Source organism: Oncorhynchus clarkii, chromosome 28 (assembly GCF_045791955.1).
Source record: "Oncorhynchus clarkii lewisi isolate Uvic-CL-2024 chromosome 28, UVic_Ocla_1.0, whole genome shotgun sequence".
Classification (NCBI taxonomy): Eukaryota; Metazoa; Chordata; class Actinopteri; order Salmoniformes; family Salmonidae; genus Oncorhynchus; species Oncorhynchus clarkii.
This window is the reverse complement of record NC_092174.1, coordinates 6,314,341-6,340,439: the sequence shown is the minus strand read 5'-3', so window position 1 is coordinate 6,340,439 and position 26,099 is coordinate 6,314,341. Positions and strand designations below refer to the sequence as shown.

The 26,099-nt window shown below is 41.0% G+C and overlaps 1 protein-coding gene across 26 annotated transcripts in view; it reads left to right on the top strand.

Annotated features, from left to right (window-relative positions):
- The window catches only part of LOC139387551 (disks large homolog 1), a 262,524-nt gene that overhangs the window by 224,209 nt on the left and 12,216 nt on the right, over window positions 1-26,099 (top strand). For 12 of the 26 annotated variants that reach the window (XM_071133865.1, XM_071133874.1, XM_071133873.1 and 9 more), the window contains 5 exons: window positions 6,771-6,885; window positions 9,726-9,902; window positions 11,406-11,472; window positions 15,475-15,571; window positions 18,832-18,873. In XM_071133865.1, coding sequence (XP_070989966.1) covers window positions 6,771-6,885; window positions 9,726-9,902; window positions 11,406-11,472; window positions 15,475-15,571; window positions 18,832-18,873 — 498 coding nt within the window. Of the gene's footprint in view, window positions 1-6,770; window positions 6,886-9,725; window positions 9,903-11,405; window positions 11,473-15,474; window positions 15,572-16,073; window positions 16,108-18,831; window positions 18,874-26,099 lie in introns of all 26 variants that reach the window. The other 14 variants (XM_071133868.1, XM_071133866.1, XM_071133877.1 and 11 more) reach the window with 5 other exon arrangements.

Below are 26,099 nucleotides of genomic sequence, written 5' to 3'. Positions count from 1 at the left end.
GAATATTGAGCTATATTGTATGCTCACAAAAAAAGGGAAATTATATTATTTTTTACTTATACAATTGCTCAGAGAAGTAATACTTTTTGTCTCAAAAGGGTAGGGGTCAAAATTATTGACACGCCTGTGTTCAATACCTTTTAATATCTCACCTCGCGAGGATAACGGCACTGGGCCTTTTTCTAAAATGTTTTATGAAAACATTGGAAGTGATCTTAGACCATTCCTTCTCCATACAGAATCTTTCCAGATCCTTGATATCATTTGGCTGTGCTTATGGACTGCCCTCTTCAATTCAAACTACAGATTTTAAATGGTGTTAGTCTGGAGACTGAGATGGCCATTGCCAAATGTTGATTTTGTGGTCAATGAACAATTTCTTTGTGGATTTTGATGTGTGCTTTGGGGTTATTGTTTTGCTGGAAGATCCACTTTTGGACAATTGTCAGCCTCCTGGCACAGGAAAACAGATTATATCCTAAAATGTCCTTTTACTGTGTAAAGTCCAGGACCAGTGGAAGCAAAATAGCCCCATAACATTAAAGACCCACCACCATATTTTACACTAGGTGTGGGGGCTCTTTCAAAACAAAACCCACCACTGGTGTGCATCACCAAAGACCTCTGTCATCCAACAAATGTAAACACCTGGGGCATCATTTATCAACATTGCGTAAAAACTATTCTAAAGTACTACTTACTAATGGAATTTAAAATGGTCGTACCCATAGAAAAAGTGTGATTTATCAAACAATCCTACGAGCGTCATACGCACACCGTTAGGAGATAACATTGATCAATACCAATTGTTCATGTGCTCGTGCATGACTTTGATGTTTGCATTTCAAAACTACCCTAATTAACCATATGGTCAAAATCATCCCTTTAAAGCTGTGGGGAAAATACAACACCGTACCACGAAATACAACGGCGCAACCAAAAAAAGCAAAAAAAAAAACTTTCAGAGACTGAAAGAGGTGCTAGTGTCAGAGATTGAGTACAGACAAAAGGTTTTATTTGGCTTGCTCAGTTGTGGCTTGACCAGTAAAAATATAAACATTGCTACGAAGAGAGGAGCATTAGGACAATTTATGTTGCTTTAGCAATGGAAAATATACTTAAAATGTGTAGGCAACACTCACCAACAAGCCATCCATCCTCAACAGCTTTCAAAACCTTTCAACAGCTTTTCAAAATCTTTTAAAACCTATAGTCGTATAGGCTAACATTGCTGTTCTGTAGAATGAAAGAGTTGTGCATTCCACCTTGCCACCATACCACCACATTCAGCAGGGTATATTGCGCATCACATAACCTATCACCTGCACATAAATAGTGGAAGCCTTTTTCTGTTCACATAGTTGAAATCATTTTGGGATGGTAATTTTTTGCGATGTTTGTGCTATCTATTGTTCTGTTCTTATTTGGGAACCCAAAGAAACCCCTATTGACTTCAAACTGTTGTTTTAAATTGTATATAACTGGTCGCTTTGCTAACGATTACATCCAAAACATTGACTCAACGAGAGCTGTGACATGCCAAACGGCAAACTCCCACTGAAAAGTGCCCGTTGCCAAAAACCAGAGGGTGGAGAGCACTTGGATATGCACCAGAATGGCATGTGTTGGCATGCATTGCGTTCCAAATCTTCGAACAGAGCAGGATCAGATCAATCAATTTTCCATTATCTCAGTTTTTATAGTCTTTCAACAATGGTTTCACCCTCACACGTACCTCTAATTTAACAAATTACTGTACTTTAAATGGATTATTATCTTAACAAATGCACTGTGGTGGTCAAATTATATTTCATGTCAAGATGTGTTGCATGAATTAACTATGGTAATACAATTAAATCAAAATTATTTTATTATTACTCACAATTTAACACTTTTTCAACATGTATTTTCCTCATTCTACATTTGACAAGCAGTTCCCTTATTCCACCACTTGGCACTGTGCGTGGTCATGGATGTGAGTGAATTTACTCACACTCTCAAGCAAACATTCTTATTGATGAGTCTCACACTTTGCGTGGAAATGAGCCCACATAAAAATAAAATCAATTCACATTTTATTTGTCACATGCGCCGAATACAACAGGTGTAGTAGACCTTACAGTGAAATGCTTACTTACAAGCCCTTAACCAACAATGCTTTAATAAGGTAAGAAGATGTTTAAGTGTTAAGTAAAAAAATTGATAAATAGAAAATAAAAGTAACAAATAATTAAACAGATGCAGTAAAATAACAAACAAGGCTATATACAGGGGGTACTGGTAGATGTGCGGAGGCACAACATGTGCGTATGCACCGGTTAGTTGAGGTAATACAGTGGGGCAAAAAAGTATTTAGTCAGCCACCAATTGTGCAAGTTCTCCTACTTAAAAAGATGAGAGAGGTAATTTTCATCATAGGTACACTTCAACTATGACAAAATGAGAAAAAAAATCCAGAAAATCATATTTTTAATTTATTTATTTGCAAATTATGGTGGAAAATAAGTATTTGGTCAAAAACAAAAGTTTATCTCAATACTTTGTTATATACCCTTTGTTGGCAATGTCAGAGGTCAAACGTTTTCTGTAAGTCTTCACAAGGTTTTCACACACTGTTGCTGGTATTTTGGCCCATTCCTCCATGCAGATCTCCTCTAGAGCAGTGATGTTTTGGGGCTGTTGCTGGGCAACACGGACTTTCAACTCCCTCCAAAGATTTTCTGGCTAGGCCACTCCAGGACCTTGAAATGCTTCTTACGAAGCCACTCCTTCGTTGCCCGGGCGGTGTGTTTGGGATCATTGTCATGCTGAAAGACCCAGCCACGTTTCATCTTCAATGCCCTTGCTGATGGAAGGAGATTGTTTCACTCAAAATCTCACGATACATGGCCCCATTCATTCTATCCTTTATACCGATCAGTCGTCCTGGTCCGTTTGCAGAAAAACAGCCCTAAAGCATGATGTTTCCACCCCCATGCTTCACAGTAGGTATGGTGTTCTTTGGATGCAACTCAGCATTCTTTGTCCTCCAAACACGACAAGTTGAGTTTTTACCAAAAAGTTATATTTTGGTTTCATCTGACCATATGACATTCTCCCAATCTTCTTCTGGATCATCCAAATGCTCTCTAGCAAACTTCAGACGGGCCGGGACATGTACTGGCTTAAGCAGGGGGACACGTCTGGCACTGCAGGATTTGAGTCCCTGGCGGCGTAGTGTGTTACTGATGGTAGGCTTTGTTACTTTGGTCCCAGCTCTCTGCAGGTCATTCACTAGGTGCCCCCGTGTGGTTCTGGGATTTTTGCTCACCGTTCTAGTGATCATTTTGAACCCACGGGGTGAGATCTTGCGTGGGGCCCCAGAACGAGGGAGATTATCAGTGGTCTTGTATGTCTTCCATTTCCTAATAATTGCTCCCACAGTTGATTTCTTCAAACCAAGCTGCTTACCTATTGCAGATTCAGTCTTCCCAGCCTGGTGCAGGTCTACAATTTTGTTTCTGGTGTCCTTTACCAGCTCTTTGGTCTTGGCCATAGTGGAGTTTGGAGTGTGACTGTTTGAGGTTGTGGACAGGTGTGTTTTATACTGATAACAAGTTCAAACAGGTGCCATTAATACAGGTAACGAGTGGAAGACAGAGAAGCCTCTTAAAGAAAAAGTTACAGGTCTGTTAGAGCCAGAAATCTTGCTTGTTTGTAGGTGACCAAATACTTATTTTCCACCATCATTTGAAAATAAATTCATTAAAAATCCTACAATGTGATTTTCTGGATTTTTTTTCTCATTTTGTCTGTCATAGTTGAAGTGTACCTATGATGAAATTTACAGGCCTCATCTTTTTAAGTGGAAGAACTTGCACAATTGGTGGCTGACTACTTTTTTTGCCCCACTGTATGTACATGTAGGTCGAGTTAAAGTGACTATGCATAGATAATAAACAGAGAGTAGCAGCTGCGTAAAATAGGGGGTCAGGATAGCCCTTTGATTAGCTGTTCAATAGTCTTATGGCTTGGGGGTAGCAGAGAGAACAGTCTATGACTAGGGTGGCTGGAGTCTTTGACAATTTTTAGGGCCTTCCTCTGACACTTGGCAGGAAGCTTGACCCCAGTGATGTACTGGGCCGTACGCACTACCCTCTGTAGTGCCTTGCGGTTGTAGGCCGAGCACTTGCCACACCAGGCAGTTATGCAACCAGTGCTCTCGATGGTGCAGCTGTATAACCTTTTGAGGACCCATGCCAAATTTGTGCCAATTGCATTGTTTGCTCTGTAACCTGTTAGGTCATATGCCTTGAAACCGTGATATTATTCTAAATTTGATTTCATTGTTTTTTCCCTCATCAATCTACACACAATATCCCATAATGATAATGCAAAAACAGGTTTTTAGAAATTGTTGCTAATTTATTACAACAAAAACAGATCACATTTACATAAGTATTCAGACCCTTCACTCAGTTCTTTGTTGAAGTACCTTTGGAGGCAATTACAGCATCGAGTCTTCTTGGGTAAGACGCTACAAGCTTGGCACACCTGCTTTTGGGGAGTTTCTCCCATTCTTCTCTGCAGATCCTCTCAAGCTTGTCAGGTTGGATGGGGAGCGTTGCTGCACAGCTATTTTCAGGTCTCCAGAGACGTTCGATCGGGTTCAAGTCCGGGCTATGGCTGGGCCACTGAAGGACATTCAGAGACCTGTCCCTAAACCACTCCTGCGTTGTCTTGACTGTGTGCTTAGGGTCATTGTTCTGTTGGAAGATGAACCTTCACCCCAGTCTGAGGTCCTGAGTGCTATGGAGCAGGTTGTCAAGGATCTCTGTACTTTAATCTGTTCATCTTTGCCTCGATTCTGACTAGTCTCCTGTCCCTGCCGCTGAAAAACATTCCCACATGCTTCACCGTAGGGATGGTGCAGGTTTCCTACAGACGTGACTCTTGGCATTCAGGTCAAAGATTTCAATCTTGGTTTCATCAGACGAGAGAATCTTGTTTCTCATGATCTGAGAGTCTTTAGGTGTCTTTTGGCAAACTCCAAGCGGGCTGTCATGTGCCTTTTACTGAAGAGTGGCTTCTGTCTGGCCACTCTAGCATAAAAACCTGAAAGGTGGAATGCTGCAGGGATGGTTGTCCTTCTGGAAGGTTCTCCCATCTCCACAGAGGAACTATAGAGCTCTGTCAGAGTGACCATCGGGTTCTTGGTCACCTCCTTGACCTAGGCCCTTCTCCCCCGATTGCTCAGTTTGGCCGGGCGGCCAGCTCTAGGACGAGTCTTGGTGGTTCTTCTTCCATTTAACAATGATGGAGGCCACTGTTTTTTGGAGACCTTCAATGCTGCATAAATGTTTTGGTACACTTCCCCAGATCTGTGCCTCAGCACAATCCTGTCTAGGAGCTTTACAGACAATTCCTTTGGCCTCATGGCTTGGTTTTTGCTCTGACATGCACTCTCAGCTGTGGGACCTTATGTAGTCAGGTGTGTCCAATCAACTGAATTTAACCCCATGTGGACTCCAATCAAGTTGAAGAAATATCTCAAGGATGATCAATGGAAACAGGATGCACCTGATCTCAATTTGTAGTCTCATAGCAAAGGGTGTGAATACTTATGTAAATATGGTATTTCATAATTGTTTTTGCAAAAATGTTTTTAAAAATAAATACAAATAAACGTATTTCTTTGTCAGTATTGTGTGTAGATTATCTTTTTTAATAAATTTTATAATAAGCCTGTAACGTAGCAAAATGTGGCAAAAAGGTCCTTTATCGGAGCTCTACAGACAATTCCTTCGGCCTCGTGGCCTGGTTTTTGCTCTGAAATGCACTGTCAATTGTGGGACCTTTTGATATCAGAGTTAGATATTCAGCACTACGGGTGGCAACAATGTCATACTCTTTTTGACTAGACAGCATCAGATAATGGGCTACACATACTGAGACAGAGGGGCGCTGTTTCGTTCGCTCAGATGCTTTCAGCTTCTTGCAAATTGAAGGACATTTATTTTCTTTGTCAATTTTTGGGGGAAGCCTGGCTTCCCTTGGCATCCATAAATACACGACACCTCAATTTGCAATGGCCATTTTAGTCTCCGGACATGAAGATCATTAAAAACCTGTGGTTTGAATTGAAGGGCAGTACATAAGCGTAGACAAAGGATATCAAGAATCTGGAAAAATTCATTAATGGTGTAAGATCACTCCCAATGTGTTCCCCAATCTCATAAAACATTTTAGAAAAAAGCTCAGTGCCGTTATCCTCACCAGGTGAAGTATTGAAAGGTATTAAAAACAGGGGTGTCAATAATTTGTACCCTTACCTTATTTGAGAAAATAAATATGACTTGTTAAAATAAATATTTTTCTCTGGGGAATTGTATTAGTATAAAATAATATAATTTCCCTGGTTTTATATATTTATTTTATATAGTCATTTTTTCTCATCTTTTTCAAGGGTGTCAATTTTGGACCCCATATTATATAGGGTTTGTCCCAATAATATCTTCTTTCTTAAGTTTACTCTCGTTCACTACTTCCCACAAACACATTGGATTGGTAGAGGAATGGGCTTGGGGGAGTTTCTACTATATTTCTTACACCAGTCATTTACTTTCAAATCCGTGAAGGGAACAAGTGAACACACTTTGGGAGGAAGGAGAGATTATTGGGACGTGACCTTTTTTGTTTCTTTTAGTACATTTTTTTAATACATTTTTTTGAATTTCTTCTTAATGAATTAAGCCAATATTGTGTCTATTTTGCTTGTGTTTTCCTTTCAGAGTACAGTCGATTTGAAGCCAAGATCCACGACCTGCGAGAACAGATGATGAACAGCAGCATCAGCTCGGGGTCGGGCTCGCTGCGGACCAGCCAGAAGAGGTCACTCTACGTTAGGTAAGACCTAAAGAGGTTCCCCGAAATGTAAATGACCATTAGCTTTAACCTATGTAGGTCTAAGCCCTTAGATCGCAATATCTACTAAGCTAACATGTGGAATTGTTTTAAAATGGTCGTAAAATGTATCATTTAGCAACTTGATTTTGAATTTTAGGACCCTTATCGGTATACAAAAAATATATAACAAAATATTTTTATGAAACATTGAATTAGGCTTTTACTTTACAACAAGTCAGTTTGTAAAATTCATGGCCTGCTAGAGCTGCCCCAGTCAACTGTAAGTGCTGTTATTTTGAAGTGGAAACATCTAGGAGCAACAACGGCCCACCGTGAAGTGGTAGGCCACACAAGCTTACAGAACGCGACCGCCGAGTGCTGAAGCACTTAGCGCCTTAAATCTTCTGTCCTCGGTTGCAACACTCACTACCGAGTTCCAAACTGCTTCTGGAAGCAATGTCAACACAACAACTGTTCGTCAGGAGCTTCATGAAATGGTTTTCCATGGCTGAGCAGCCACACGGACACAAGCACAATGCCAAGGGTCGGCTGGAGTGGGGTAAAGCTCACCGCCATTGGACTCTTAGCAGCAAAGGGGGGACCAACTCTATATTAATGCCCATGATTTTGGAATGAGATGTTCGAAAAGCAGGTGTCCACATACTGTTGATAATGTAGTGTATAAGAAAACTTAGGGAAAAATATTTTGACCCATGTTTGGTCACATTATTTTGAGCACATTTTTCCCCCTTTGCACTTTTTGCAATTTCTACAGCCTGGTACTGGGTTACATTGACGACTCCCTTGAAGCTGGTGTGCTTCGTAGAGCAGTACAACCAACACCTTTGTGAGAGTCTCCGCTTTCGATATTTGTGATATATTGGTTTGTAGCTTACACGGTTCGGATTTTACAGACAATCTCGTGGTGATTTTCTTGTCCAGATCCTCTCATGAGTAGATAAAGTCCGCTATCACAAGCCCCATGTTATGGAATCGGCGCAAACGTTATATCTGCGGAAATAAGGGATTGAGCTGCAACAATAATTCTCTAGCATAAACACACAGAGCTATTCAATATTCAAAATGACGTCACCGTTTGATGCACAGGTGCATGCGTCAGACAGCTCTAAGGGGGTGGAGATGACTCCAAAACAAACTAAGACATCACCAGCTCTAAATAGATTAAAGGTCTACAGCTTAACCTTGCACTCAGGGCTCAAAATTAAAATGTTTAATTGGTTGCACTGGTGCTCCTAACTTTTAAAAAAATGAGGAGAGGCCTCACGAGTGGCGCAGCTGTCTAACAGTTGTGGTGTCACTACATCTTGGGGTTCGGTCCCAGGCTGTGTCACAACCGGCAGTGACCAGGAGTCCCATATGACGGCGCACAATTAGCCCAGCGTCGTCTGGATTAGGGGAGGGTTTGGCCGGGTGGGTTTTACTTGGTTCATCACGCTCTAGCGACTCCTTGTGGCAGGCCGGGCCCCTGCAGGCTGACTATGGTCGTCAGTTGAACGGCGTTTCCTCCGACACATTGGTGCAGCTAGCTTCCGGGTTAAGTGAGTGGGAGTTAAGAAGAGCGGCTTGGCGGGTCATGTTTCGGAAGACGCATGACTCGACCTTTGCCTCCCCCGAGCCCATTGCAGAGTTGCAGCGATGAGACAAGATCGTAATCATCAGATTTTGGAGAAAAGGGGGGTAAAAATTGTAACCTTGTAAATACATGTTTATTATAAAAAGCAAAAATGATTATACAAATACCTGTCATTGAAATTAGTCATTTGTGGAATATTAGGTTTCTACATTATGTAAAATCACAATTTTCCTATTGAGATGTATTAAATTGAAAATGGTACGCTCTTTTAGAGCGTCAAATTTGTGATGACGACATGCAAGACATCTGTCATTCATTCATTGCTATGATCATTGATCTCCTGACGATGCGAACCCTTTTCCTTTCTGTGCCCCCAAATTGAGGCCTCTGCTTAAATAAAGGTTAAATCAAAAATATATAAATTTTTTGGGGGGGATGTTCTGGTAAAGTTACTAGGTTGATAGCTAATGAGGTAACAAACATGACTGAACAAGGTGTAAAACAAATGCGACCCACGAGTAGTTTTATAGCGGCCCGTAACATGGTTTCTGTGACGGGAAGATAAAAAGGTTGTGCCAGTAATACGGGGTCAGATTTTTTTTTAACTGTTTGGGTTAGAAACTAGCAGTTTTTGTTGTATTAATGGTGCATGATGTTAAATAATCTTTGCCCAGGTAATAGTGATACAAGGAAGCCTTATCATTACAACAGATATTAGAAATAAAAATTCAACAAAAAATGTGGATTATTTTTTGGGTCGCATTGGTGGTCCCCAATTAAAATTCCTGGTTGCACAGCAAAATATTTAATTGGTCGCACTTTAGGGCCTTGCTTAACCTCCAAAAATCTAAGTTTGTCAGATGTTTAGAAGTTTGTCAAAAGTCTGTTGAGTTAATTCCATATCTCAGGCCGTCTGTTTTGTAGATTCAGTTATATTCTGCAATCTAAAATGAATGGTAAAGATAAGCACTGTATGATTTCTAAATTTGCGGTGGTCATATGTCCATTCATTTAGTTGAGGCATATAGCAGGATCAACCCAACCGATGGCGTGGGATGTGGACTCATCTTAACATTGTACTAATTTTGTGATCTTGAAGCATCTGACAAACTGTAGTTGTATAATGTTTGTTTACTACACATTATAGTTTACTGTTAATCAAATATTAGCCATATGCCAGCCAGATGACTACATCTAAATGATCAAACTCACTTACTGAATGTGACTTGTTTCCTACTCTTTCCAGAGTCCTATTCGACTATGACAAGACAAAAGACTCAGGGCTCCCCTCTCAGGGGCTCAACTTTAAATTCGGGGACATCCTGCATGTGGTGAACGCCTCAGACGACGAGTGGTGGCAGGCTCGGCAGGTGACCCCGGAGGGCGAGGCAGAGGAAGTGGGTGTCATCCCCAGCAAGAGAAGGTAAACCCCCCCTCCTGTTTTTCTCTTTTAACTCGTAGTTAGTTGTACTCCTGATGTCCCAGGTCTGAATCAGTCCTTGATTAGATGGAGAGAATAAAAAACAAAAGTGTCTCGGACCTCCTCGACAAGTTGCCTATCCCTGCCATAGTCCACAGCTCCTACACAATTAATGATGTGACTGCAAAACACATTTACCTTTGAAGAACTTGCCGTTCTCCCTGTACATTCAGGTACATATTGGGTTCCTCCCTGCCGAAGCTTTGGTTTCCGTTAGACCATTTCTGAATTTTTATCCATAGCCTCTGAGTGGTCTGGATATAGATACTTCTCTGTGTCCGATGTCCTGTATGTCAGGGCCACAAATTAATGGAAAAGTACTGCAAATCTAGAAATTGCATGGTGCTTATTTTAACCAATCATATTGGATTGTTGGATACAGTAGGATTTACAAAATAGTTAACTCAAAAGAAGACTACTTTTGAGCCTTGAAAACATCTAACAAACATTGAATTTTGAATTCCTGGAATCAGGAAAGAGAATAAGCAGGGAAGGAATCTTCCAACTCTGAATCCTCGAACAGGGAATGCTCCAAACCAGGAATTTTGGGAACCTTTATTTAACTTGGCATGTCAGTAAAGAACAATTTCTTAATTACAATGACAGCCTACCAAAAGGCCTCGGGTGGGGATGGGGGCTGGGATTAAAAATGTAAAATAAACATCATATACAGTGGGGAGAACAAATATTTGATACACTGCAAATACTTGTTCTCCCCACTGTGTGTGTGTATATATGTATATATATGTATATATGAAAAAACACACATCATGACAAGAGACACCACACCACTTCATAAAGAGAGACCTAAGACAACAACATAGCATGGCAGCAACACATGACAACACATTATGGTAGCAACACAACATGGCAGAAGCACATGGTAGCAGCACAAAACATGGTACAAACATTATTGGGCACAGACAACAGCATAAAGGGAAAAAAGGTAGAGACAACAATACATCATGCGAGGCAGCCACAATTGTCTGTAAGAGTCTCCATGATTGAGTCTTTGAATGAAGAGATGGAGATCAAACTGTCCAATTTGAGTGTTTTTTTGCAGCTTGTTCCAGTCGGTAGCTGCAGCGAACTAAAAAGAGGAGCGACCCATGGATGTGTGTGCTTTGGGGACTTTTAACAGAATATGAAAGGGTGTTGTATGTGGAGGATGAGGGCTGCAGTAGGTATCTCAGATAGGTGTGAGTGAGGCGTAAGCATCAACCAGTGGGTCTTGTGACGGGTCTACAGAGATGAGTGCAGTGATGTGTCCTATAAGGTGCATTGGTTGAAAATCTGATGGCCGAATGGTAAAGAACATCTAGCCGCTCGAGAGCACCCTTACCTGCCAATCTATAAATTACATAATCTTGCAACCCTCAATTGTGTTACTGACATATTTTATCAGGTTAATGACCTCTAATGAACTTTCATGACCTTAACCCTCAGGGTGGAGAAGAAAGAGAGGGCACGGCTAAAGACGGTCAAGTTTAACTCCAAGTCGCGAGACAGAGGGGTAAGTAACATTTCTGTCTCGTTATGAGGAAGGAGGACATTAGATTTAGTGTTTGACCTGATTAATGAGTATTGTGGCACTTTAAAGCAATACTTGCATTGTGTTTTATTAGGGTTTGAAGTGTATGATTTTAGAATTAATCATGTAGTCTGCATACAGGATGACCTCACCATTCAGAATATACAGTGGGGTCTGAAATGATTGACACCCTTCATAAAGATGAGTAAAAATGACTGTGAAATAAATAATTAAAATACTGAGCTAAAAGATTTTAAAATAATATTTTTTTAATCCTTTTTTCTCCCCAATATGATATCCAATTGGTAGTTAGTCTTTTCCCATCGCTGCAATTCCTGTACAGGTCGAGAGCCGTTAGCCCTTGAAACATGAACCCGCCAAGCCGCGCTGCTCGCTTAACCCGGAATCCACAAGAGTTGCTAGAGTGCGATGGGACAAGGACATCCCAGCCGTCCAAACCCTCCCCTAACCCGGACAGCACTGGGTCAATTGTGCACCGCCTCCCGGTCAGCCCCATATCGAACCAGGATCGACCAGGATCGCTAGTGACACAGCGCCTTAGATCGCTGCGACACTCAGGAAGCCCAAATTATATTATTTTATAATAATAAAATACTCAGAGAAAGGTATTTTGTTTAACAAGTAATACTTTTTTCTCAAAAAGGTAGGGGTCAAAATGATTGACAATGTGGTTTTCAATTGATTTTTTAGTAATTTAATGGGGCGGATCCTCTAAAGGATTTTTTTCCATTTTCGCCTAAAATGACATACCCAAATCTAACTGCCTGTATCTCAGGCCCTGAAGCAAGGATATGCATATTCATGGTACCATTTCAAAGGACGATATACCCTGATGAAGACAGCTTGGCTGTCGAAACGTTGGTAATTACATTTTTGCATCTGAGCTCCTAGAGTGTGCAGCTCTCTTTTATTTTCAAGTTTTCTACTCCGCTAGCCAGCACCTCGTCTTAATATGTGTGCGTTTCTTTTTCTTCTAGACCATTTCAAAGGAAACACTTTGGCGTTTGTGAAAATGTGAAAGGAATGTAGGAGACTATAACACAATAGATCTGGTAAAAGATAATACCATCATCTTGTAGCATCATGTTTGAAATGCAAGAGAAAGGCCTTAATGTATTATTCCAGCCCAGGTGCAATTTAGACTTTGCAGTGTATGTGCAACGTTTTAGACTGATCCAATGAACCATTGCATTTCTGTTCAAAATGTTGTATCAAGACTGCCCAAATGTGCCTAATTTGTTTATTAATAACTTTTCAAAAGTTTTTTGTTCAAAATTGTGCACTCTCCTCAAATAATAGCATGGTATCCTTTCATTGTAATAGCTACTGTAAATTGGACAGTGCAGTTAGATTAACAATAATTTATGCTTTGTGCCAATATCAGATATGTCTATGTCCTGGGAAATTGTCTTGTTACTTACAACCTCATGCTAATCGCATTAGCCTACGTTAGCTCAACCGTCCCGTGAAAGGGACACCAATCCCGAAGAAGTTTTAAGGAAAATCGGTGCTAGTTATTTATTTTTGAGGGCGGGGGGAGACAGATATTTAAAATGGTCTTCAAAGAGGTTCGGTTTCAGACATTTTTGGAAAATGGGCAGGGACTCTACTGTCCTAGCATCAGGGGGAAGCTGGTTCCATTGGTGTGCCAGACAGAGCTTCGACAGGACTGAGAAATTCCTCACCTTCAGGGCTCCAGACCAACATTTTAGTCAAAAACCTTTAAAAAAAATAATCTTTATCAAGGGTGTTAATAATTTCAGGATCCAGTATTTTACAGTAGAAAATGTAATTTGCAGAATTTCTAATTGTATGTATAGTTTTAGTCCAATGATTAGTACTTTCTGCTGCCACTTGAATTAGAAATACTAATCAATCTGTTTGTGACTAATGTTTGGAAATGCTAGACAGCTCTTTAACAGCATGTCTGTCGACAACCTTTTGACTGACGCTGCCCCAAGTCTAGCTGTCATTCATTTCCCTTTTTTAATAACTTTTAATACAATTACAATGACAAACCTGAGTGGGCGAGCCCATAGACTAGATGTGTTACCATCCAAAAAGTACTCCGCACGCCAACCGAAACACCCCAGTGCCGCCGACTCCTAACAAGGCAAACTGAAAAAGACAAAACGTGCATGAGTGGAAAAGGAGGGAGAGATACGCTTGCCATTGACGTCTGACCATCTGCTACCTCCACCACCCGACTCCTCTCTCTCTCTCTCTCTCTCTCTCTCTCTCTCTCTCTCTCTCTCTCTCTCTCTCTCTCTCTCTCTCTCTCTCTCTCGCTGTCTCTCTCTCTCTCGCTGTCTCAATAGTCTTCAACTTTACTCGCTAGGTGCAGCATGGCCCTGGATGCAGTGAAATAACCCAAAGCAGGTTGGACTGAATTGGCCCCCAACCAGTAGACACTACTGATGTGACTGGATCTATCTAAAAATTGGGATGATATTTACAGCTAATCTTATTAGCATTATAGGGGATAAGAAAGTACTGAAACAAAAGCAGTGAAATTGCTTCTCTTGGCATGTGTATGCACAAAAGCTAGCTTTGGGGGTTTTCCCTTCTCTGCATCCCATTTTGCATGCAAATCAATTGCCTCTTAAGAATTTTTCTTCCCAAGCTTTCTCCGAGGCCTCCTCACCACTCACTCATCTTTGCTTTGCACATGCTCACTTTGTGATGGGGTGGCATGATCGGCCTACTGTCAGTCACCAGTAGGCAGCCAATTAGTGATCTTGGCTCTCCACATATGATTGGTGATTGACAGAGCGGTAGAATCTCGCCCGTCCCGTTTTCTCGCCTATCAATTTTTTTTCAGGGATTTTTTTAACAATTTGAAGCTTTCTTTTTCTTGTGTAAGATATGTACTGCATTTTATATTTAAATATGTATTACTAATCAACCATAATTCCTAAAATTGCACACCTTGTCACACATTGAACTTGATTAGCAATCACTATGGAAATCAATATCTAACCCCAGTATTGATGAGCTTTAATTACACTGAGTATACCAACAATTAGCAACACATTCCTAATATTTAGTTGCACCCCCCCCCTTTTGCCCTCAGAACATCCTCAATTCATCGGGGCATGGATTCTACAAGGTGTCGAAAGCGTTCCACAGGGATACTGGCCCATGTTGATACCAATGCTTCCCACAGTTGTATCAAGTTGGGTAGATGTCTTTTGGGTGGTGGACCATTCTTGATACACATGGGAAACTGTTGAGCGTGAAAAGCCTAGAAGTGTTGCAGTTCTTGACACAAACTGGTTCGCCTGGCACATACTACCATTCCCCGTTCAAAGTCACTTAAATATTGCCCTTTCACCCTCTGAATGGCGCACATACACAATACATGTCTCCATTGTCTCAAGGCTTAAAAATCCTTCTTTAACCTGTCTCCTCCCCTTCATCTACACTGACTGAAGTTGATTTAATAAGTGACATCAATAAGGAATCATAGTTTTCACCTGGATTCAACTGGTCAGTCTGTCATGGAAAGAACAGTGTTCTTAATGTTTTGTATACTCAGTGTATATACTGTTTAGCCTTTCGCCTGATATATTGGGTCGTGAAGTGGTTGATTAGCTTAATAAATACAGCTCTGAAATGTGGCTTGAGTATTGTGCCAGTATCTAGATTTTTTTTAAACTTTAACTTCATGCTTACCCTGCTACAGGGCTAGCCACATTGTCAAAGTACAAACCAGCATTTAACTCTCATGCAAACCTTGCTTCAGGGCTAGCTACATTGTCAATGTAGCTCTCATGCCAACCACGCTAAAGCACCATCGTTAGAGTAGACATCAGCCTTTAGCTCTCATGTTAACCTTGCTACAAGGCTAGCCACAGAGTCAAAGCACCAGGTGGTGAGGGGCTTCTATATTTTCTCCATACCGACATTAGACATTCTCCATACCTTCTGCCCACCCCCCCTTCCTTTCGCTTTCTTCCTCAGCAGTCACTCAATGACAAGCGTAAAAAGAACCTATTTTCCCGAAAGTTCCCTTTCTACAACAAGGATGCAAGCGAGCAGGAAACAAGCGATGTTGACCGTAAGTACAGCGAGATCAAGAGACCGTTTACACCCGGGCATTCTGGGTTGTCAATGGTAGAGATCAGGCACGGGAGGAGAGAAGAGGCCAGTGAAGGCACACCGGACACAGTGGGGCAGTGTTGGCAACAGGGGCCGAACCATGACCCCAGCCCACAAGAGAAAGATAAAATTCACCCATGTAACACTGGGTAAAAAATGGGCCAGTCCAACTTTGGATACGAACCAGTCTAGCATCCTTCTCGTAAGAGCCGGTTTATAGTCAATTTCCCTATATAAATTGGACAGAGCTGCAATGTAGCCTATCACAAACAACATGAAGTCTGTGTATCAGCCTGTTTTCTCTCCTGTTGAGCCAAGATGGCCACCCTGTTGCATTGCCACAGCAGTGTCCGGTGGTAGTCCTCCCCCACTCGTCTCTTTCTCTCTGTGACTCCAGTAACATTTTGTCCTTGTGGTTGTTCTTTCCTTGTTTGGCTTGCTCTCTGCTGACTGCTCCACAGGACAACCCTGACGACATGCTATCCAAAAGCCAGAGTAAGTCTCCCCCCCCCAGTCCCCCATCCAGCTACCCACCGCCACCCATATACAGCACTCCATCTCTTCACAATCTTTATCATTTTCTCACTTCTCCTGACCTTATATCAGGGATATCAAGTGAAATATGCCCCCTGAGCATATATAATATAATTTGAACATTCAGTGTCCCCTCTCTCCCTTTCTCGGGTTCATTCTCCACACTGTTCCTCCAGTGGTTTCTCAGCAGTGCTTCATGCTCATCTCAACCCCAGTCTCTCTTCCATCCCATAACTGAGCTGACCGAAGGCTTACAGCTGTCTCGTGTCTTTGTTTGTCTTTAAAGGGATAGTTTACTTTTTTTTTTGCTTATTTTATTTACAAAACTATTAAATGAAAACATCCGGGGTAAGTTAAAGATGAGCTAAAACTTAACTTTTTAGGATGTTCTAATTTCATCGTTTTGGAAATAAGCCAAAACTTTACATTAAACCAGGTAAGTCCATCCAGATCACATTTCCATCCAGAGCCTATTTTTATCACCTCATACATCTGCATGTATTTTTCTCATACAACATCTACAGTGGGGAGAACAATATTTGAAACACTGCTGATTTTGCAGGTTTTCCTACGTACAAAGCATGTAGTCTGTATTTTTTATCATAGGTACACATCAACTGTGTGAGAGATGGCATCTAAGACAAAAATTCAGAAAATCACATTGTATGATTTTTTTTAAGTAATTCATTTGCATTTTATTGCATGACATAAGTATTTGATCACCTACCAACCAGTAAGAATTCCGGCTCTCACAGACAGTTAGTTTTTCTTTAAGAAGTCCTCCTGTTCTCCACTCATTACCTGTATTAACTGCACCTGTTTGAACTCATTACCTGTATAAAAGACACCTGTCCACACACTCAATCAAACAGACTCCAACCTCTCCACAACGGCCAAGACCAGACAGCTGTGTGAGAAGGCAACAACTGTTGGCGCAATTATTAGAAAATGGACGAAGTTCAAGATGACGGTCAATCACCCTCTGTCTGGGGCTCCATGCAAGATCTCACCTCGTGGGGCATCAATGATCATGAGGAAGGTGAGGGATCAGCCCAGAACTACAAGTCAGGACCTGGTCAATGACCTCAAGAGAGATGGGATCACAGTCTCAAAGGAAACCATTAGTAACTCACTAAGCCGTCATGGATTAAAATCCTGCAGCGCACGCAAGATCCCCCTGCTCAAGCCAGCGCATGTTCAGGCCCGTCTGAAGTTTGCCAATGACCATCTGAATGATCCAGAGGAGGAATGGGAGAAGGTAATGTGGTCTGATGAGACAAAAATAGAGCTTTTTGGTCTAAACTCCACTCGCCGTGTTTGGAGGAAAAAGAAGGATGAGTACAACCCCAAGAACACCATCCCAACCGTGAAGCATGGAGGTGAAAACATCATTCTTTGGAGATGCTTTTCTGCAAAGGGGACAGGACGACTGCACCGTATTGAGGGGAGGATGGATGGGGCCATGTATCGTGAGATCTTGGCCAACAACCTCCTTCCCTCAGTAAGAGCATTGAAGATGGGTCGTGGCTGGGTCTTCCAGCATGACAACGACCCGAAACACACAGCCAGGGCAACTAAGGAGTGGCTCCGTAAGAAGCATCTCAAGGTCCTGGAGTGGCCTAGCCAATCTCCAGACCTGAACCCAATAGAAAATCTTTGGAGGGAGCTGAAAGTCCGTATTGCCCAGCGACAGCCCCGAAACCTGAAGGATCTGGAGAAGGTCTGTATGGAGGAGTGGGCCAAAATCCCTGCTCTAGTCAAAAACTACAGGAAACATATGATCTCTGTAATTACAAACAAAGGTTTCTGTACCAAATATTAAGTTCTGCTTTTCTGATGTATCAAATACTTATGTCATGCAATAAAATGCAAATTAATTACTTAAAAATCATACAATGTGATTTTCTGGGTTTTTGTTTTAGATTCCGTCTCTCACAGTTGAAGCGTACCTATGATAAAAATGACAGACCTTTACATGCTTTGTAAGTAGGAAAACCTGCAATATCGGCAGTGTATCAAATACTTGTTCTCCCCACTGTACATGTATTTTTCCCTCATACAACATCTACATGTATTTTTCTAATAAAAACATCTACACTGATACCACTAGAAATATGCCCATACATGAAACACTCAGTGTGGATGCTCTTGAACTGGGCAGAGCTGGCTTGGATTAGTTGACTTGCAAAAGACGAAGAGTCACTTTGGGATGTGTTCTGTCTATTTGTGAAGCCATACAAGGGCTCAATTGTCTGGAAAAAATAAATAAATCTGAGAATGAGCATGCTCTTTGTGTACATGTGGACAGTTGTGTGTACGCGTGCCCCAGAATAGTGATATATTTGTGTTTGTATGAATAGGTTAACAGTTAAGTATCTTATTTTCCATTGTGTGTAACCTTAAAAAGTGATGAAATGTTGATGTGTGTAATGGTCACTTCTTTTGTAACCATGCAAAGTGTTGTCAATTGATCACAATGACACGACCTAGCTCATTTTACACTAGCATCTCCTATCTGCTTCTCTTACTTCTGTATTGTTGTGACCCATAAGGAATTTGTACCAAAAAGCCACTCATTTCAATCACTGTATGCTAGCCTCCATTGTGGCTATTTTTTTTAAAGTTTCCGAAATTTTGCAACTCTAGCCTACTTACCCATACGTTCCTGCTTTGTTCTAATTCCAGAACACATCACTTCCAATGCCAGTGATAGTGAAAGTAGTTACCGTAAGTCTACAAGTAGTTTTCCACTGCCCAATTAATGAATGCCTGCTTCTCTGCCTTGCGCCACAACACAGTATAATACTGCACTGGCAGTGCTAATGTGAGCTACCAAATCAGTACGTTAAATATGTCCGTGTGTGAGGCGACATTTGCCCAGTGACCAGCTAGCTAATGCTTTACTGATGGCCACGCTGTGTGAGTGAATGGCTGGTTCTGATGATTTGTCCACGTAACAAAGGATCCTAACACCTTTAATGCTTTGTTTTTTACTTTGAGGTACGTTTCAAATGGCACTGCACTATATAGAGAATAGGGTGCCATTTGTAATGCACCCATGGAGAAGACTCCAATGTTAGCCTTAAACAACTGACCAGGAAATTGTAGCATGTCCCTCACCAACATGCCAGTGTACTACTGTATATCTAAAATGGACTATTAATGCTCTTGTGCTTTGCTTGTTCAGTTGCTAACTCAGTTAACCCTCTCTGATTAAGCTTATGACAATGAGGGCTTGTGTGGCTTGAATTGGAATAAGTACTCAGGTGCTGCATGTACTCTTGTGTCGCTGTGTGTGCATGTGTGTATTAGATGTCTTCACGGGTCCACCAGACCCAAAATTCCAAGATTGGACCCGGGACCGGTCCTCTGTTAATTTAATTGGTGAGGTGATGAAATACTTTGCAGGCTTGTTATCTGTGTCAACCAATTGCAACTTAAAACGTATTGCTTAGGCTGGCCAGGTCCAGCTGAAGCTGGTTCCAAACGCTCACCTCTTGCACCTGTTGCTGAGAAGAGAAGAGAGGAGCCTTGGCCTGAAGTAAAATGAAAGTTAGAGGAGAAAGAGTATAGTGAAAAGAAGCCAAGAAGGGGAATGGCCTCCATGGGGACACGTTTTAATATTCTAGTGGACAGGTCGTTATTCAGGTTTGATGCAATTTTCTATCTTCTAATTATTTACCCTCCATGTTTATCCTTTGTTTTATCATTATATTATTGTATATTATTATGAATATTGTTGGCCTATTTATGCTAATCTAAACCAGTTCTTTAAATATGCAAAAAGTGTTTAATTCTGTTGAGATAATTTCGTTGGCTAAATTAATTTCCAACTGTAGGCTAATCCTAGTGTTGGCTGCAATATACAGTTGAAGTCGGAAGTTTACATTCACTTAGGTTGGAGTCATTAAAACTTGTTTATCAACCACTCCACAAATTTCTTGTTAACAAACTATAGTTTTGGCAAATCGGTTAGGACATCTACTTGTGCATGACACAAGTCATTCTTCCAACAATTGTTTACAGACAGATTATTTCACTCATTCACTGTATCACAATTCCAGTGGGTCAGAAGTTTACATACACTAAGTTGACCATGCCTTTAACTTCTTGGATATAGGGGGCGCTCTTTTAATTTTTGGATAAAAAAAACTTTCCCGTTTTAAACAAGATATTTTGTCACGAAAAGATGCTCGCTATGCATATAATTGACAGCTTTGGAAAGAAAACACTGACATTTCCAAAACTGCAAAGATATTGTCTGTGAGTGCCACAGAACTGATGCTACAGGCGAAACCAAGATGAAATTTCAAACAGGAAGTGCCCCAGATTTTGAAGGCGCTGTGTTCCAATGAGTCCTTATATGGCTGTGAATGGGTCACGAATGAGCTTAGACTTTCTGACGTTTTCCCACAGTGTCGACAGCATTGTGACGTATTTGTAGGCAAATCATTGGAAGATTGACCATTTTACACTACATATACCAGGTGGTCGCTTGGTGTCCTCTGTCGCAATTATTGCGTAATCTCTAGCTGCGTGTATTTTTCCGTTTGCTTCCGAGGAGAAACCCAACTGCCACAAATGATTTATCATCGAATAGATATGTGAAAAACACCTTGAGGATTGATTCTAAACAACGTTTGCCATGTTTCTGTCGATATTATGGAGTTAATTTGGTAAAAAGTTCGGCGTTGTAGAGACTGCATTTTCGGATTTTTTTCTTAGCCAAACGTGATGAACAAAACGGAACGATTTCTCCTACACAAATAATATTTTTGGAAAAAATGAACATTTGCTATCTAACTGAGTCTCCTCATTGAAAACATCCGACGTTCTTCAAAGGTAAATGATTTTATTTGAATGCTTTTCTTGTTTTTGTGAAAATGTTGCCTGCTGAATGCTAGGCTTAATGCTATGCTAGGCTATCAATACTTACACAAATGCTTGTGTAGCTATGGTTGAAAAGCATATTTAGAAAATCTGAGATGACAGTGTTGTTAACAAAAGGCTAAGCTTGTGAGTGAATATATTTCTTTCATTTCATTTGCGATTTTCATGAATAGTTAACGTTGCGTTATGGTAATGAGCTTGAGGATATGATTACACTCCCGGATACGGGATTGCTCGACGCAAGAAGTTAAACAGCTTGGAAAATTCCGGGAAAGTATGTCATGGCTTTAGAAGCTTCTGATAGGCTAATTGACATCATTTGAGTCAATTGGAGGTGTACCTGTGGATGTATTTCAAGGCCTACCAACAAACTCAGTGCCTCTTTGCTTGACATCATGGGAAAATCAAAAGAAATCAGCCAAGACCTCAGGAAAAAAAATTGTAGGACTCCACAAGTCGGGTTCATCCTTGGGAGCAATTTCCAAATGCCTGAAGGTACTATGTTCATCTGTACAAACAATAGTACGCGGGTATAAACACCATGGGACCACGCAGCCGTCATACCGCTCAGGAAGGAGACGCGTTCTGTCTCCTAGAGATGAACATACTTTGGTGGGAAAAGTGCAAATCAATCCCAGAACAACAGCAAAGGACCTTGTGAAGATGCTGGAGGAAATAGGTGCAAAAGTATCTATATCCACATTAAAACGAGTCCTATATCGACATAACCTGAAAGGCCGCTCAGCAAGGAAGAAGCCACTGCTCCAAATCCGCCATAAAAAAAGCCAGGCTACGGTTTGCAGCTGCATATGGGGACAAAGATTGTACTTTTTGGAGAAATATCCTCTGGTCTGATGAAACAAAAATGGAACTGTTTGGCCATAATGACCATCGTTATGTTTGGAGGAAAAGGGGGAGGCTTGCAAACCGAAGAACTCCATCCCAACCGTGAAGCACAGGGGTGACAGCATCATGTTGTGGGGGTGCTTTGCTGCAGGAGGGAATGGTGCAATTCACCGAAAAGATGGCAACATGAGGATGGAAAATTATGTGGATATATTGAAGCAACATCTCAAGACATCAGTTAAGTTAAGGCTGGGTCGTAAATGGGTCTTCCAAATGGACAATGACCCCAAGCATACTTCCAAAGTTGTGTCAAAATGGCTTAAGGACAACGAAGTCAAGATATTGGAGTGGCCATCACAAAGCCCCTGACCTCAATCCCATAGAAACGTTGTAGGCAGAACTGAAAAGGTGTGTGAGCAAGGAGGCCTACATCCTGACTCAGTTACACCAGCTCTGTCAGAAGTAATGGGCCAAAATTCACCAAACTTATTGTGGGACGCTTGTGGAAGTCTACCTGAAACATTTGACCCAAGTTAAACAATTTAAAGGCAATGCTACCAAATACTAATTGAGTGTATGAAAACGTCTGACCCACTGGGAATGTGATGAAAGAAATAAAAGCTGAAATAAATCATTCTCTCTACTATTTATCTGATATTTCACATTCTTTAAATAAAGTGGTGATCCTAACTGACCTAAAACAGGGAATTTTTTTCTTGGATTAAATGTCAGGAATTGTGAAAAACTGAGTTTAAATGTATTTGGCTAAGGTGTATGTAAACTTCCGACTTCAACTGTAATAGCCTTTTCATATTTTCCATATAAACAGCAGCTTGACTTACTTTTGATATTACCCTTGTAAAGTTTATAAACCTTTGATGTGGTGTGGCTTTTATTTGGCTGTAGCTGCAGGCCTGAGTGCGCACCGGCGCTCCCTCGGGCTCCAACAGTTGAACTAAAAATGTATGAATTAGCCTCCTCCTGTACGGCTATGTGACCACTGCCTCGATTCAGTCTTATGTAGCAAAACTTGAAATTGTGTTTTTTACATTGGATAAAAGTAGAGACTTAGAGGCCTCTAGAGTGTGTGCTGTGTGTCAAGAAGCAGTGTGGCTTGGCGGTGTCGTGACTTAAATAATACTCATCAGATGAATTAAAGTTATCTAATCAACTAACTATTTTTAAATGTTACCCGATTTAAATTAATCATGTAACAATTAACTCATTAGGATCTGGGGCACCACGAGAGCGGTTCTTTGAAGTTACGAACTCCCAAATTAAACTCTAAAGGTCTTTACCTATTACATCCATAAACAGTCAACTTATTAATCATAACCTCGTGTCATTCTGAACAGTTGTAACCTAGCATCTGAAAAACCAGAACCTTATTTATCATTAATTACTACTCAAATTGGTTTAGTTATTTATTTACAAGCTAACTAAATGGTAACACAGGATAAATATACACACTTAATACATTAAAAACAGGTCCCTAGCGGATTTAAAACAATATGGCTGCTTGTTACAAAATACATGGAGAGAGGGGGACAGAGACACTTAACATTGGTACATTTAGAAACTACTCTCACTTATACTTTGCACACAAACCGCCCGCTTGGAGTAAGAAATCATTCATATTTTTACGTGGAAATGCCTTGGTTCGCCGTGTGTCTCTCTGAACCAGGCCATCTTGGAAAGGATGTTGGGCCTTTTCACAGCACGCTTGTAAGGCTCCGATTGTCCGAAATGGTTCCAACCCATCTTCTGCTGCTGTTCTCCTCTGCAATCGTCCAGTATCCAGTGACTTTTCGTGTGGTCCTGAACAGAGTTACAGACTTTATTCTACATTAATTCGCCCTGGAAGAAGCTTATTTGAAGAAAGGCTAGCCATGCATGTCGATGGTTTCCAGTGGGGTGATGAGAGTAACGGAATAGTGTAGTAGAATGGTCCCACTTTGCTTTTTTAGGTACTTTATTAGGACAGCTAATCAACCGTACCAGTGATTGTCCGGGAGGTGACTTTATCGTCTCAACCTCGTGTTGAGATTGAGTTCAAACCACTTTAAATGTGAGCTGCAACTCTACGTTTCTCTGGTCTGATGTTCATTCTTAACCCATCATTTTATACAGTTCATTCAAAAGGAGCGGTTCTGTCAGACTGGCAGGCTCTCTGACCTCACTCAAGGGGGCGGTGACTACTTAATGTGCACAGTTATAGAAACAAATTCCTCTTATAGTTTCTAAAATCCCATCCCTATCAACAAAAACAAAAACATTTTTCATGTACTGTGGTTCTTCCTTTAAAAGTTTCGAGCTTATGACTACGACCGATAGTGGTAGATGGTGGTATTCTGTCATTGCACCACACTATCACACGGGTGAGTTAGAACGCCGATCTATCGGTAGTCTAAACTGTGGCACAAATTGACTATCTTTTCGTAAATTAGGCGTTTTCAGTCTGAGAGTCTCTCTTCTCTGGCACTAGAGTCCTGAATCAGGCAACAACACCAAAAAACTGTCGGTGGCCCTGGAGTTAAGAGAGAACTTGGGTAAATATAATGGGGGAATTTCACTTGACATGTGGACTGAAGATATTCAAAAAATAGGCACGGTGGCTTTTGGTTCCTCTCCCTCTAAAACCAGAAATAACGTATTCTAAATAACAAACTGCCTTTATTTACAAATTATTAAGAATGTCTGACCCCATGTTCAAGAATGCCCTTTTTCCCTTTTATTCAGATTACAACCGCTCACTTTGGGTTATTTGAAAACAAAATTATCTCAAAAATATCGTTATTTTTTAAACAAGCCATAGAAAGTTTAGTTTAATCCACCAGAAAAGAGAACAAATAAGACAACAAATAGGGTTGAAATCGGAAGTTTACATACACCTTAACCAAATACATTTAAACTCAGTTTTTCCACCATTCCTGACATTTAATCCTAGTAAAACTTCCCTGTCTTAGGTCAGTTAGAATCACCACTTTATTTTAAGAATGTGAAATGTCAGAATAATAGTAGAGAGAATGATATATTTTATATTTTCTTTCTTTGATCACATTCCCAGTTGGTCAGAAGTTTACATACACTCAATTAGTATTTGGTAGCATTGCCTTTAAATTGTTTAACTTGAGTCAAACGTTTCAGGTAGCCTTCCATACGCTTCCCACAATTTTGGCCCATTCCTCCTGACAGAGATGGTGTAACTGAGTCAGGTTTGTAGGCCTCCTTGCTCGCAAACACTTTTTCAGTTCTGCCCACACATTTTCTATAGGATTGAGGTCAGGGCTTTGTGATGGCCACTCCAATACCTTGACTTTGTTGTCCTTAAGCCATTTTGCCACAACTATGGAAGTTTTCTTGAGGTCATTGTCCATTTGCAAGACCAAGTTGCGACCAAGCTTCAACTTCCTGACTGAAATCTTGAGATGTTGCTTCAATATATCCACATCATTTTCCATCCTCATGATGCCATCTAGTTTGTGAGGTGCACCACTCCCTCCTGCAGCAAAGCACAACATGATACTGCCGCCCCCCTGCTTCACAACATGATACTGCCACCCCCATCTTTGTCCCCATGTGCAGTTTCAAACCGTAGTCTGGCTTTTTTATGGTGGTTTTGGTGCAATGGCTTCTTCCTTGCTGAGAGGCCTTTCAGGTCGATGTAGGACTCATTTTACTGTGGAAATATATACTTTTGTACCTGTATCCTCCAGCATCTTCACAAGGTCTTTTGCTGTTGTTCTGCGATTGATTTACACTTTTCGCACCAAAGTACGTTCATCTCTAGGAGACAGAACGCGTCTCCTTCCTGAGCGGTATGACAGCTGCGTGGTCCCATGGTGTTTATACTTGCGTACTATTGTTTGTACAGATGAACGTGGTACATTCTCAGGCGTTTGGAAATTGCTCCCAAGGATGAACCAGACTTGTGGAGGTCTACAATTTTTCTTTCTGAAGTCTTGGCTGATTTCTTTTGATTTTCCCATGATGTCAAGCAAAGAGACACTGAGTTTGAAGGTAGGCCTTGAAATACATCCACAGGTACACCTCCAATTGATTCAAATAATGTCAATTAGCCTATCGAAAGCTTCTAAAGCCATGATATACTTTTCTGGAATTTTCTAAGCTGTTTAAAGGCACAGTCAATTTAGTGTATGTAAACTTCTGACCCACTGGAATTGTGATACAGTGAAATAATCTGAAATAATCTGTAA